This window comes from Phoenix dactylifera, unplaced genomic scaffold (assembly GCF_009389715.1).
Source record: "Phoenix dactylifera cultivar Barhee BC4 unplaced genomic scaffold, palm_55x_up_171113_PBpolish2nd_filt_p 000717F, whole genome shotgun sequence".
NCBI classification, from domain to species: domain Eukaryota; kingdom Viridiplantae; phylum Streptophyta; class Magnoliopsida; order Arecales; family Arecaceae; genus Phoenix; species Phoenix dactylifera.
The window spans coordinates 91,457-105,397 of record NW_024068096.1 but is presented as its reverse complement, the minus strand read 5'-3'; the positions used below and the strand labels follow the sequence as shown (position 1 = coordinate 105,397).

At 44.9% G+C, this 13,941-nt stretch overlaps 2 protein-coding genes across 2 annotated transcripts; both read left to right on the top strand.

Annotated features, from left to right (window-relative positions):
- The first annotated feature begins 1,111 nt into the window (after nucleotides 1–1,111).
- On the top strand, nucleotides 1,112–5,597 carry LOC120106984. Its single transcript, XM_039120129.1, has 3 exons — nucleotides 1,112–1,263; nucleotides 4,699–4,930; nucleotides 5,025–5,597. The coding sequence occupies exons 1-3, from the start codon at nucleotides 1,163–1,165 to the stop codon at nucleotides 5,319–5,321; spliced, it is 630 nt and encodes a 209-aa protein (XP_038976057.1). The 5' UTR covers nucleotides 1,112–1,162; the 3' UTR covers nucleotides 5,322–5,597.
- A 1,140-nt stretch (nucleotides 5,598–6,737) lies between these two features.
- LOC103722904 (broad specificity amino-acid racemase RacX) lies at nucleotides 6,738–10,002 on the top strand. Its single transcript, XM_008813632.4, has 2 exons — nucleotides 6,738–8,000; nucleotides 9,477–10,002. Exons 1-2 carry the CDS (start codon nucleotides 7,281–7,283, stop codon nucleotides 9,759–9,761), a joined length of 1,005 nt encoding a protein of 334 aa, XP_008811854.1. The 5' UTR covers nucleotides 6,738–7,280; the 3' UTR covers nucleotides 9,762–10,002.
- Nucleotides 10,003–13,941: the final 3,939 nt, after the last annotated feature.

Sequence of the window (13,941 nt, the reverse complement as noted above, 5' to 3'; positions counted from 1 at the left end):
GCATGCTAATCAGGAATTGCATGGGGCACAAGTCCAGTGTTAGTTACGGATAAGGTTAGGAGGGAAGCCAAAGGTTGACTTTTACCTCTGCATCGAGGATTTAGCTGAGCACGTTTTGTTAGCAACCATAATGCTCTTAATCGCGCGAATTGGATGCCCCCAAAATATTCACTATGGGCTCGTTTGGTTCGCGGGAAGCATTTTCCTTCCTAGGAATATGATTCCTGGGAAACAAATTCCTAGGAAGAGGATGCCTAGGAAAGTACTTTTGGCATGTTTGGTTGACCATGAAAAAGTGACAAATTTCCAAGATGCTTATGTTTGGTTGGCCATCTACTTTCCTAGGAAAGTTATATATAATTCCTATTATGCCCTTAATAAAAATTAAGTTTTTAATGCCTCTTTAATGCTTCTTTAATGCTGAAGGGACTTTTTGGAAAAAAGTAAAAATGGAGTGATTCCCGCCTCATGGAAAAGTAACTTTCCCATGTTTCTCATGGGAAAGACTTTCCCATGAAATGTGGGAATCACATTCCCATGGGAATACTACTTTTTCTTCTCTCTCCTTTGAAAACTCCAACCAAACAAGAGGCATCTCATTACTTTTCCGTTGACCACACTTTCCCTCCTTCTTTTCCCGCGAACCAAACGAGCCCTATAGGTTTAGCCCAAATTTGAGCTCTTTTATTTACTTATAATAGGGAATGAAAGTTGGTTTTCTGATAGCTTGATAATTGCCTTGATGATGTCACTGTAAGATGAGTTATCATTGGTTGGATCAGATTTATTAGCTCAACGGTGGATTATTCCAACCATAAAAATCTGTGCACAAAAGACGAGCAATAGTAACGTATTTGTGTGTCCTTTTGTGGTTAGACTGGTGGACTTGATCGGACCAATAATTTCACCTAGGGCTAGATTTTTTTTTTCAAGGGAGATTAAGCTAAACCTAATTTACAATGCTACTTTACGAACCCCAAGTCAAAATCAAATTCACTGTGACTCAGGTCTTCCTCTGTACTGGATTCGGATCTATATAGTTAGTCGGATCCGATCGGAACCCAGGCCCGTTTACAGCGGAAAAAAAAATAAAATAAAAACACGTCCTTGTCCATCTCGAGGTGTAGGTGGGTTTTTCCTCCTCTTTCCTGTCTCTCGAATCATGGCACCTTCAGCGAAGACGGGGTGGACAAGCAGCAGAATCGCCTACATCGCCTCTCGCGTATATTTCGTCCTCATCATCTTCCAAATCCCTCTGTTCAGGTATTCATCAAATCAATCCCTGCTCAAAATCAATCTGATCATCATCTTTTCTTTTCTTCTTCTTCTTGTTTTTTTGCTTCCTTTTCTTTTAATTTTAAAACCGGGCTCTGTTCTTAATCTCCTTTACCGTGGAAACCACCACAAAATTTCTCAAGAAATCTGGCATGTAGTAAGATTTATATATATATATATATATATATATATATATATATACTGGGCCTGATCACTCCACCCCTCGTGCAACTATCATCTCTTTGAAGCAGTCAGATTGTCAAAATCTGGTGATGAATGGATGCATCTTAAGACCAGATCGGGGAATTTTGCTGCCGTGACCTACCACTAACATCTCAGAGATTTGAATCTAAGCCCTAGACGTCCCTGTAACTTTTTTTTTTTTCCTCGTAGCTGCTCGATCTTTGTCATTTTCTTTGAAATGGATCTGCTGCCTCCGTCCTAGAACATTTAGACCCATTTGTGTTCGAGCATGCCTCAGAAGCGAACCAGATCTTCACATGCTCATCTGAAATGCTCTTAGGCACGGCTCCTCTTCAGTATTTATATATTTTTTCCTCTTGTGTGGAAATGGAGGAAGTGAAGCGCTTCCCCCGATTTATTGATCGGTTATTTGGAGTATATCAACTTTTACAACTATCAGCATACCATTTCTCCTCTTCGTTCCGCAGATAAATTTAGGTATCGAATAAAAACACTGAATTACGTCTTCTTCATGTTAACAGGATAGAACCTTGACAGCTCTATCTTGGTGACTACAACCACAAATTCGTCATGGTGACTCCAACCACAAATTCGTCATGTAGCCCTTCTGTTATCCAATTACTTCTTTTCTCACAAAAAATGCACATGCTTCGTAGATATTGGCCTTTTTTTGCTATCAAATACATTGTTTTTTCCTTCTTTTTTTTTTTTGCTGAGCTATCTGATCCAGAGTTGACATATATATATATAGCGCAGAATTTGCCTTAATCGGCGAGAGTATATACAATCTATGCCACTGGCAAGAGCATGATTTCGGGCTTAATGCTGTAGTCTTTAACTATTCAATTGGTCATTGGCTCTACCTCCAGCCCCTTCATATTCCGTATCCTGCTGCTTCTTTGCTTGCTTTTCTTGATCAGGCAAGAATAATGATTCCAACAGTAGTAATTAGTATTGATATAATAGAAGTAAGTAGATCGATCAAATACCCAAACTCTGAGGAGAAATCAATATCTTGAGAGAGAGAGGGTATACCCTCCTTCAGTTCATTGTACTTGAACCTCAGCAATAGAAATTAAAATAATAAAATAGAGGACTTTTGATAGAATCTTGAAAGCAGAGGACCTCGCTGCGTTCAAAGAACCCCAAAATCACCCTATTTAGGGGCACGGTGGTGTCCCTTTCGTCTTAGTGATGATCCAGATCTGCTAATGGGAGTTGGGACTCTATTCTACTTGAAAGAGGTTGACTGACTGTGAAAGATAAGCTTTAGAATTTTGAACTAAAACTCACTATGCATTCAGATATGCTGTCTTACTTCACCTTTTACAAAGTCTTCAGATTTGTTCTGCATGGAAAAAAGAGGACAATTCAAACACTACTAGATATAGTAAGGTCAGTTTGCTAAATGTTTTGAGTTAATAAATGATCCTGGACTATGGAAAAAAATAAGACTTAATGACACCTTGTCCGAGTAAACCTAATACCTGGTGTCCATTGAGCTTGTTGTTTTGATCAACCAAATCCAAATGTCATATAAAGGATATATCTTGATGGAAGTTTAGAAATATGATTAAAGGTTGGGTGTGTTGAATCATGAATCTGAAAGTAAGTCTGGCTTAAAGAGTTCCAAATGGATCAGATGTTAATTGTTTTTATTTTATTTTCATTTTTTGTTGATTCCTGGTGTTTTCTTTATATAATGTTTTATATCACTAGTAAATATATGTAGATAAAAGCTATAGGATGCTCTATGTTGTGTTACTGGATGTGAGTTATGCTCCTCTATGATGGGAGAATCAACTACATGACTGTCATTAATTCACTCTTGTGCTCAATGAGTGTTGTGACGCCTGTATAGCATGCCCTGAACCTCTACATATGCTGTACAATTTGCTCTCAATCTTTATGAGTACTCTGACAGAGTTTTCTTTCCACCTATTTTGCATCCCTACATGTACAACTGCCATCTCATACCTCCATATCTTGTCCTGTATGTATATTAGGAAATCCTAGTAATCAAGTCTGCATTTGATGGAATCTGAGTTTAAATTTGCTTTGAGTATTATTTGAAATCTACTTTGTTAAATTTGATTAAACAACTTTTTGTTTTTTTCCTTTTTCTATGATTGAATATAAGAAAACCATTTGCCTGAGAGTCTCATCAAATGCTGAACTGGATCATGCACTGATTGCTATGTAATTTACCTTGTTCAATTTTTGAATAGATCTGAAAAATTCCCCAACTAATGCTGATTTTCCCATTCTGCTGTCAATTCTAAAGTTCAGACCCAGCAAGCTTATTTTGAATGTTTCACTCTCTGAATTCTATTTTGTTGTTACTGCTGCTTATATCTGATGAATCATTGTTGGGCCAGAAGATGTTATTTTCATGGCAATATTATTGGAAAAAGAAAAAGAAAAAAAGGAGTCGTCCAGCATAGGGGTGAAAGTGGACCGGGCGATAGCACTCTAGATCCGTTCCCATATCCAAATCTACTTGGATAAGCTTATAAATTTGGGCATGCAATTATTATTCATATTCGTATCGATATCCATAAAAAAAAAAGGATGCGGATATAGAAAGACAACTGTACAGCCTGTATCCAAACATCTGGTTCTATTTGTAATCCTATTTAATCCTAAATAGCACCCATGAACTTTTCAAAGAAATAAGTGGCCATATTAACATGTTATTGACTTAATTTACTTTCCATTCAGTGATTTCTTTATGTGGTGGTGATAAAGAGATTAACTATCTGACTTATATCCGTATTCATCCATACTTTCAATATCTAATGTATATCTATATCCGTTTAAAGCAAATATAATATGAATTTTTATATCTGATTGATTTCTATATCTGCATCCATATTCACTAAATACAAATAGTTATGAATATGGATATGTTGATACCCGATCCGTATCTAATCTGTTTGCAGCCTCTGTCCAGCATGAATTTCAATTTTAACTCATGAATGCATATGAAGGTTAATAAAAAAAAAAGTAGGATAGTTGCAAGAAAGATGGCACAGGCATTTTTGTATTGAGAACAGGTTGGCAGAAAAATCCCCTTAGAAAGTGACTCTTTGATTTCAGACATGGGAACGCAATGGTATCTTACTTTTGTAATAATCCTGACTTTGCTAGAACTTTGAATGGTTGAATAAGCATAAGATGTGATGATTGGACTTCAATTTGTTTTTTTGGCCCTTTCAGGGTCCCATGCAGATCAGGGATGTGTACAACGCCAATACAAGTGACATCTTCACAATTAATTGCAAATGAAGTATTTCCTCCATTTATTGTGAAGGCTCTCCTCTACCCCGGAGCTATAGTGAATGGTCTCCTCAGAAACATGACCTTCCCAAGCTGGGACAATTTGCTTCACATGTACAACCTGACAGAGGCTAAAAATGCTTCAGCAGTAGTTGATCTTCAGCGCCTAGAGGTTTGTTGATATGTGCGATTCCTGTATTCCATTAACATATGCAATTTGAATTTTGGCTACAGAAAATAGCTGAATTTGTCTGTTACCTTGCCAGGTTCTTGCTGGAAGCTACTTCTCCGTTGCAGGTGCCCTCGTAGGTCTCATAAATCCTGGGAGAATGACCTTGTTTGGGACTCTCTTGGTTGTCTGGGGCCTTGTAAAGGAAGGGATTCTTGGGAAACCAGCAAACACTGATCCAACAAAAGCTGTTTATGTCTACCCAACAATTGTGGTTGCACTAGTATGTGCCTTTTCATCTATAAGGTACAATGTGAAGAAGGAAGTCAGAAATGGTCAGGCTGCACCCGTCGCCAAGCCACTGAAGAGCTCGGCCAAGTCGAAACTGAAATAGATGATGCACGGGGAAGAATGGGTTCTTCCATCAGAAAAAATGGGAAGAATGGCTTTTGCTCGATTGCATCAGATTATTTTGATTTTGTTTGGCAAGAAGCCAATTTTAGAACTCGTTACAGTGCTGTAATAGTATGCTATTTATGACATAGGAAGTAGCAAAAAAATTCAGTGTGATGTTCAGTATTTAAACTCGGTGCTTGTAGTATGTACACAGGTTACAGTGAGAATATGTCGGCTTTTGGGGCAAGCAGTTAACTATCATCATTTCTGAGAAGCGAGCACGAATGTGATTGGCAATCCAATTCGGTTCAAACTGATGCAGGAAATAATGATTTTTTGCTGCACTCGGTCTCTTGGTTTCTAGCTCTGCTGAAATAGACTTTACAGCAGATCAAAATTTTCCCCCTTTTTTGCTTGTTAAACACTGCCGCAGCCTAGTTTAAATCTGGTGGTGATTGAAGATCCCTATTATATGTTGGAGAATGAATGATTTGGAGGCAAATGGGAAATGCATGGAATGCAAGATCAAGTCCATTATTGTGCATTGCAGGCTTCATCTTGACTGATAATTTAGCATGGTGGTCTTACGGGGTGCCATGCACTGCCTCAGCCTCAAGTTATGGATTGCATCTTGCAGTTCATCTCGAACTCCGCTGGTACTGTTCGACTTGAAACTCATATAAATTCTACCCTTCAAGTCAGAAGATAAGATAAAAATATGATATGGGTGTCCGATATAGGATAATGTACGCACAGGATCGTTTTTTCCCCACTTCTCGCTGATGCATGGACCCTGGAGGGGAGGGGTAGGAATTATTAGGTGGATTTCATCCCAGGTCCATGGTGAATCTGTGTTTCATCCCTAGGTCAAAGGTGAATCTGGCCATAAAAATTTCTCTCCCGGTGGATACCTTACCGATTACCGATCTTACAATGGGGCGACCAGAAATCCCTTGCAATCAAGCTTATGGTCACATGGGAGACATCTTGGTTTTTGTCGTAGGAGAGCATCAAATACCGTGTATTATACGAAGGGAGGCGAACAAGGGGTTCTCTGCCGATGTACTGAACGTGGCCCCACGAGTGGGAACTCGCATTAATGATAGATCCAGTGTCGGACATCCAACTCATGCCAACAGGCAGCGGGCCGCCGTGCTGCTGTTTTCTACAAAATCTACCGGCAAACGTTAAACGCGGCGCGAGGGCGAGCTCTTAATAAAACTTCAGAACCGGAAGGGAAGGGAAGGGATTTACTGCAGCCATCATTTGGGGAGTGGGGGGCGAGATAGATAGAAGAGAATCTTGTTCCATCAACTGTCATTGTTGTCACCTCCCGAGAATCCAATGTCAGGCCGACAGACGGCATGAGCGACGACTGGAGAAGGTGAGGGGATGATAATGTTGCTGTAACGTCCAATCTTTTTCCTATTTCTGCTGTTTCTTTTGGATTCTTCTGGTGGTGGATGATAGATAGAGTTAGAGAACTTACATTATTGAGATTCCTCTGTGCCTCCTTTCTTCATCTTGAAGCGAGGGGATGTGTCTCTTTTCAGCTCATCCCTTGCGTACTTTCATAAAAGAAAAATCAAATCTTGATCGCGGATTTTTTTTTTTTCCGCCGCAAGGCTAGATTTCTGTCTTTTTTTCTTCTTTGTTTTGTCCCTCGTGCGATCATTCGGCAGATCCTGGAAGCGGCTTCGTACCTCATCGGACAAACTGAGAAGGTGCGAGTCTTCTTTTCCGGGGGATCTGTGCTTCAGAAGGTTTGGCTAGAGGGGAGATAAGAAGCGTTCTCGCTGTAAGTCCTGGAATTCCTTAAACGACCTAATACTTCCTAGAGTCGTTGAAATCTGCACTTGAAATCAGATCTTGCGATCGAAAACTCGAATCGGATCTTTGGGTACCGCAAAGACTGTAAGAAAATCGTAGAGACGCACGCAATCAGAGGCGAGGCGCGATGCTTGATGGGAGCACGACGATGTCTAGTTTCCCGATTCGTCTCGTGGATCATGGAGTAGCCAGGCACAGGATGGGCCGTCCCAAAGCCTGGCCTTCCAGCTCCGTCCGCTGTCCCAAACCGTCATCGGTTCTGCTGCAAACCGATGGGGGTGACGACCTCTCTGATTCTAGGAGTTCCACGCCAGCTTCCTCTCGTTGGGGAAGTGGGTCCGAGAGTCCCGTCCTGGCCCTTCCCAACACGGTTGGTGTCATAGGAGGCGTCTCGGCTGTTTCCACCGTCGGCTTCTTAGAGAAGCTCGTCGCGTGGAGTTCGGGAGATGGAGGGGCAGGTCTCCCTTTCATCGCTTGCAGCGACCCCGTCCTGAGCAGAGAACTCTCTTCCCGTAAAAGGACTTCCTTTCTGTCCCCCGCTTCAAGGAACACCGATCTGCGAATCGATCATGCTTCCGTCGTGGAGAACCTACGCCGCAAGAGGATCTTTTTGGAGAGCTCCGGAGCTCGTTGCATAGTCATGCCATGTCATATCTCGAGCTCGTGGCATGAGGAAATTTCCGAGGGCTGCTCGGTGCCCTTCCTTCATGTCGGTGAATGTGTTGCCGAGGAACTCGAGGCAGCAAACCTGAAGCCGGTGGAAGCTGGAAGCAATCTGCGTATAGGAGTTCTTGACACAGATGCCTTATCGACCGCTAGCTTCTATACGGAGAAACTCCAAAACCAGGTAAGCAACCTCCCTTTAATCTTTCTCCACCCCCATAGGAATCTTGGAATGCTTAAAGAAGCACAAGGAAAATGACAAGCGTCATCTTACCTCGAATTATTGGACCGACCCCTTGAGTGAGTAAGGCCTCCCAATATTGTAACGAAGGAAAAAAGAGAAAAAGAAAGAACAAGAACAAAAGGATGCACCCAAGATAATGATACGGACATGGCTGAACCTAGCGTTTCGCATTTGTCTTTTTCAATGCTGATTGTTTCTTCCTCTTGTCATTAATATTTCCATCCTCTAGAGTTAGGGCCAAATACATCTTCTTCTGTCTTAATAATGTGTGACATAATATGGACCTCTTTTTTCTTATAAATAAGGAAACAACCATGCTTCTCTTCTGGCAGCATCTCTCTTCTGATATTTCTCTAGTGCAAGCAATTGTAGGGTACACTCATACAAACTGCATGTAAAACTCAATATGATAGCGACCATGAACGAGAGATATGGTATCCTTCGAGCAACACTAAGGAGCCTAAATACCCAACAAGAAAGAGCATTCTCAATCCCTTTTGCTCAAGGCGTTTAGCCATCACATTCTACAAAAAGGAGTGCCCCCAGATATAGCTGTCATGTTAATCTCCCTTAGAAACTGCTGCTAAATTTTGTGACTTCCGCACACCAATGTTACTAGGCACCGTTATCTCTTTTTGGGGTTTCTGTTTTGCATGATTTAATTAGCATCTTGCATGCACGGATGTATTCCTAAGTTTTGAAATCTATGTATGTCTTTAATCCACTAGGTCTAAAAATCTGTAGGTGAACCAATGGTAAAGTCTCTGTATATATCTCTGGTTGCGTAGAAGTTCTCTTCAAATGAATTAGCTTGCGTACAGAGAACGCTTCTCAAAATTGATTAGCTTATCATTGGCAGAAGAAGAGATGCGATTAGAGTTCTATGCTGCCAAAGTCTTGGCTCATTCTTTTTCCAAGTCTTCCGAGACAGTTTGGGTCATGTTCCCCTGTATGCGAGTCACAAAATATTACCACTTGCAACTTGAACCAGATCCGGTGCTATGTGAATGATTTGAGAAGGATGTGTTGGACAGGAAACTTTAGAGTTGGATTGAAATGTTTAAACTGGAAATGGCTGTTGAGAGGAGAGATTCCCCCCTCCCTTTCTGGGAGCACTTGCTTGGCTATAAAGGATTTTTTGCTTAGCTGACCTTGCTTTTCCTTATCATTGCGGCCCCCTTGGGCATCTGATTTCTCTTTTCACCTTTTCATTCGGCGACTCTTACTTCTTCGTCTTTTCCACCCAACTTGAATTTTATCTTGGGTGGTCACAGTTAGCTATGCACGAGTAGTTCAACCTTTTTTGTTCGAGGAAAGCTGCAGCATGCTTCTGCCAGCTACACTCTCACCTAATTCAGCGACGATGTAAGATGAAAAAAAAAAAATTCATCCGAGTTCTGCTGTGATCTTGAGCAGGGATTTGAAGTTCTATTACCAGATAAGGAGACCATGGAGCACACCGTTATTCCTGCTGTGGGGGCATTTCACAGGAAGGATGTGGAAGGCGCGAGAAATCTCCTGAGGATAGCACTCCAAGTTCTCCTGGTGCGGGCAGTCAGCACCATCATCCTCGCCTCCGATGATATGCAAGGACTCTTGCCTCGGGACGACCCGCTCCTGAAGAAATGCATAGATCCTATGGATGCATTGGTTAGAGCCACAATACGGTGGGCTGATTCAAGGGCAAACAATGAACAATAGCCCCCTTGGTGGGGGAGGTTGGAACTTGTATTATCTTTATAAATATATTGTTATGTATTGCTGCATATGGGACGGATATCATCACAGAAATTTGTATGTTACGATAGCATCGAGAGTGTGTGTGTGTGTGTAGTCAGGTTGGCCTGCATACACCATCATGGTGATATGCTTCCTTGATGGCACAAATTTTATCAATCATCATATGTTGTTGCATAATGCTGAAATCTTTTTTTTATCATCATCCCAAAGTCCTGACTAGTGGATCCAGTTTTCCAGAAAAAATGCCAGATAATTTTGATCGTTTGCTTTAATCTGGTTTCTGGCCAGTGTCCGATCCTGTTTTACGATGAAGCAGACTCTTCTTGGATGTCGGAGCCCTTCCTTCACCCTCTTCCTCGAGTACAGCCTTGCAGCTCCAGCAACCTGCGATGTCAATCTCTTCTTCTCTTGGCACTCGACAAGTTTCCGCGTTACCAGGGTCAGTGCTATTCATGCCACATGTGCCGATGACAAAGTAGGATCTATTATTGCCCCCTCATGCCAGGAGCCAAGAAACCTTACTTTCTTTTGCGCAACCAATTAAAGTTCACCGGCACCCGTCATACCTCTTGTTCTCTGTCCAAATCGCGCATAGAACCGAGGAAGGGCATCAAACTCGAAAGAGAGAGAGAGAGAGAGAGAGAGAGAGAGAGAGAGAGAGATTCGGTAGGACTTGCAAGCTCGAATGTAGCCAAGTGTCGCCACCAGCCATGTGCCGGGCAATATCCAATTCCACCTTCTTCATGGCCGGCCGCTATCCTCCGACCCTCGATCGCCGCATGGAAGCCATATCATCTCATCTTAATCGGTTTGGAGTGGGGTTTTGCAATTTGTCAGTAATTCGTGAACTTGGATGGAATCACAGGTTCCGCGTCCAAATTGTTTTCTTCGTTGGATGTAAATGCGTCACGCATCACTAGCTAGGAGCGAAAAGGAATTCCGAATAGTAGCCTATTATTCGCTGATACCGATTGGGAGACGAGAGAAACTTGCATATATATAGATCGCTTCCTGCTGCTCAAACTATATCATATATGACACGTCCTCATGAATATATGAAACCAAATGTGATACCTGCAACCGATCCATTTCCTGGAACAAAAGCGTCCGTGTTATTGGTGGCTGCTTTATGCATTATAATATATTCAAAGTTTCAAACTTAGAGCATCTTATTCATACATGTGAAAATCTAAGCCAAACATTAAACCAATCAATCATTTGGAAAGGTCACCAAATACTTGTCCTTGGAAGAGTCGTCACTCCAACAATGCTCGCCCAGTAAAAAAAACAGAGAGAGACAGAGAGAGAGTAATAACGTTCATATTAAGGCGATGACAACTGGCAATGCAACCGGGTGCCGTCGATTTCCACAATGTGGAATGAAGCCTCATTTATATGCTGCTCGTGCTTCGCAGGCGTATTCAGATGAAAGCTAAAAGTTATCAAAGCGATCTAAGCAAAGACTAGACTTCAAGAAATCTGCTTTAATTTTAGATTCCAATTTTGCCTTAAATGACTACTAATTAAAGATGATGGGTAATAATAGCGTACGAATTATGCAAGAACCACGGAAGATGCTCTCATGCAGGCATGCCTAGCAGGATAACGCATACAGATGCATATATCTAAGACTGACAATTGCCCAGCTAATCATCACCACAACCAAATCAGTGATTCTGTATTAAATAGCTTCCTCATAGCTATGCAACCGCTCAGAATCACATCCAGAAAAGTTAGCTACAAGATATTATTGATGTATGATTAAATATACATCCCCATAGATTCCTGCATACTTCTATTTAAACTAAGCCTTGATACCCTTGCTAGTCTAAAGAGTCTTAATCCTGAGAGAGAGAGAGAGAGAGAGAGAGAGAGAGAGAGAGAGAGAGAGAGAGAGAGAGAGAGGGTGCATCAAAGTTCGCGCTCCGGGGGGGGGGGGGGGGGGGGGCCTTTGGGGCATTCTGTTGAATAGGTGAGGGTGTGTGGGGATGACCGATTCGGGGGGTGGATCGGCGGTGCCGGAGACGGAGAGAGCTGAGGGGCCGAAGGGTTCGGCCCCCAGGGCTGCGGAGAAGGGCCGCTCATGGGCAGATGTGGCGAAGGGAGAGCCGCGGAGGCAATATGGGTCCTACTATCGTTCCTCCCCTCGGGTGTTGGAAATGATGCAGAAGAGGTTCTCCGAGGTGGTGGACGTCCCAGAGGAGGAGTTGGAGGAGAATCGTTCGGAGTGGCGGAACTCCACGATCTTTGTGAGAAGCCTTGGGAGGTACGTTCCGGCGGACTGGGTGGCGAGGGAGATCAAAAGAGTGGGGCGCTTGGGATATGATGTGGAGTGCTTCTTGTTGATGGACGGTTTCTTCGCCATCCGGTTTGCGAACGAGGATGATCAGGAAGCTGCTTTGGCGAGCGGTCCGTGGATGGTGGCCGGTCAGCTTCTTGCAATGGACCGATGGTGACCTAATTTTATTCCGGGCGATGAGGGGCTCAGCCGGGTGGTCGTCTGGCTTCGCCTGCCTAGGTTGCCCTTGGATTACTGGAAGAAGCCGACCGTCATGCGAATAGCAGCCTCTGCCGGCACTCCTCTGGCTTTGGATGGGGTCACAGAGCAGGGGAGGCGCTGTGGATTCGCCAGGGTGAAGATAGCTTTGGATTGCTCAGCACCTCTCAAACCGGGCACTCTTGTGAGGGGCTCATCGAAGGGGGTAGCGGAGGTTTTCTGGCAGGGTTTCATCTACGAAAACCTACCGGCTCCCTGCTCCAGGTGTGGGCGTCTCGGGCATGCGACGGCGAACTGTGCTTTCTCCATGCCGGAGGCCGAGGTGGCAGAAGAAGGGGAGATTCGGGGGGACAGGATGGAGCCCCCGAGGTCGTCGACCTAGGAGAATAGGGGTAGTGGTGAACCGGAGGACCTGCCGGTGTTCGGCCCATGGATGGTCACGGGTCATTCTCGGGCTCCGCGGGTGGCTAAGGTGCCGGCTCGGAGGAAGACGACGGCTAAGCTTGGGGTTGGTCCGAGTTCGGCACATACCTCTCCCCGATCCGGTCCGAAGCCAGGCGTGAACAGGGCTGATGCGGAGTCTTCCCCGATCAACCTCGAAGGGTGGCAAAAACCCTCCAAGGTTGCTCGCCGAAGGACGCCGGAGAAGAACGTCTCGGAAGCCGGCGGAGGCGTGAACAAGGGCGGCCCGAGTCATTCCACCCAGGCCGCAGGCGCGGCGACTGAGTTGGACCCGGGGCCGAGTTCGGGCGGGAGCGACTCAGTGTCGACTCGGGCTGCGGTCGTTGGTGCGGGTGAGGCGGGACCCGACCCCGTTCGGGATGGGGTCAAGATCGATGGTGCGGGCGAGGTGGGATCCGACCTCGTTCGGGAAGGGGTCAAGGCCGACTCCACTGATCGTCTCATCGGTTTGGGTCGGAGCCCGATGAAGCGAAGCAGGAGCCCAACCAGACCAAAGGCTCTGCTTCACCCGACCTCCCCCGGGGGAGGTTTTGGTTCCTTGAGGAAGGAGCGGCTGGGGGGAAGCCACCGCTGGAGAAGCAAGAGTTCCCCTCCGCCCCTCTCGGCGGTGTGCAGTCGGCCTCCTAGAGCGGAGCGGGAGTCCAAAGGTGGTGGCGGTCCCTCTCGGCGCGGGATGGTGGGGGCGACTGGGAAGACATTGGCTCGGTCCCTCTCGGTGACGGCGTTGGTCTCGGAATTGGGGGAAGACCCGGCGGCACGGCCGGCCAGGAAGAAGGAAGGGGAGAGCCGTTCGGTGGGGATGGGGGGTGCGGCTGGGCCGCTCGACCTTCCACCGGCTGCGGAGACCCTGGAAGCGACACAGGTGGCACAGGGTAAGCTTCCTTTGTTGCCGGATGCAGGGGAATCTTCTAGGCCCAGTGGAATGGGTTGTGGGCACAGGGAGGATTCTGGTAGCGGGCAGACTGGGGGATCGACGTTTGCAGCAGAAGAGCAAGGGGAAGCTTTGGGCCAGGGGGCACAGCCGGAGGCTGGTGGTGTTCACCTTCGTATTTTGGACCAATTGAAGAATGCAGTGAAGAGGGTGAGCACAGGAGAATTGGCTAGTGATGGACCTGTGAATGAGGTGGTGTTTCATGATTGCAACCCCGGGATGGTGGGTTGTGACACTCCCATGGGTGATCA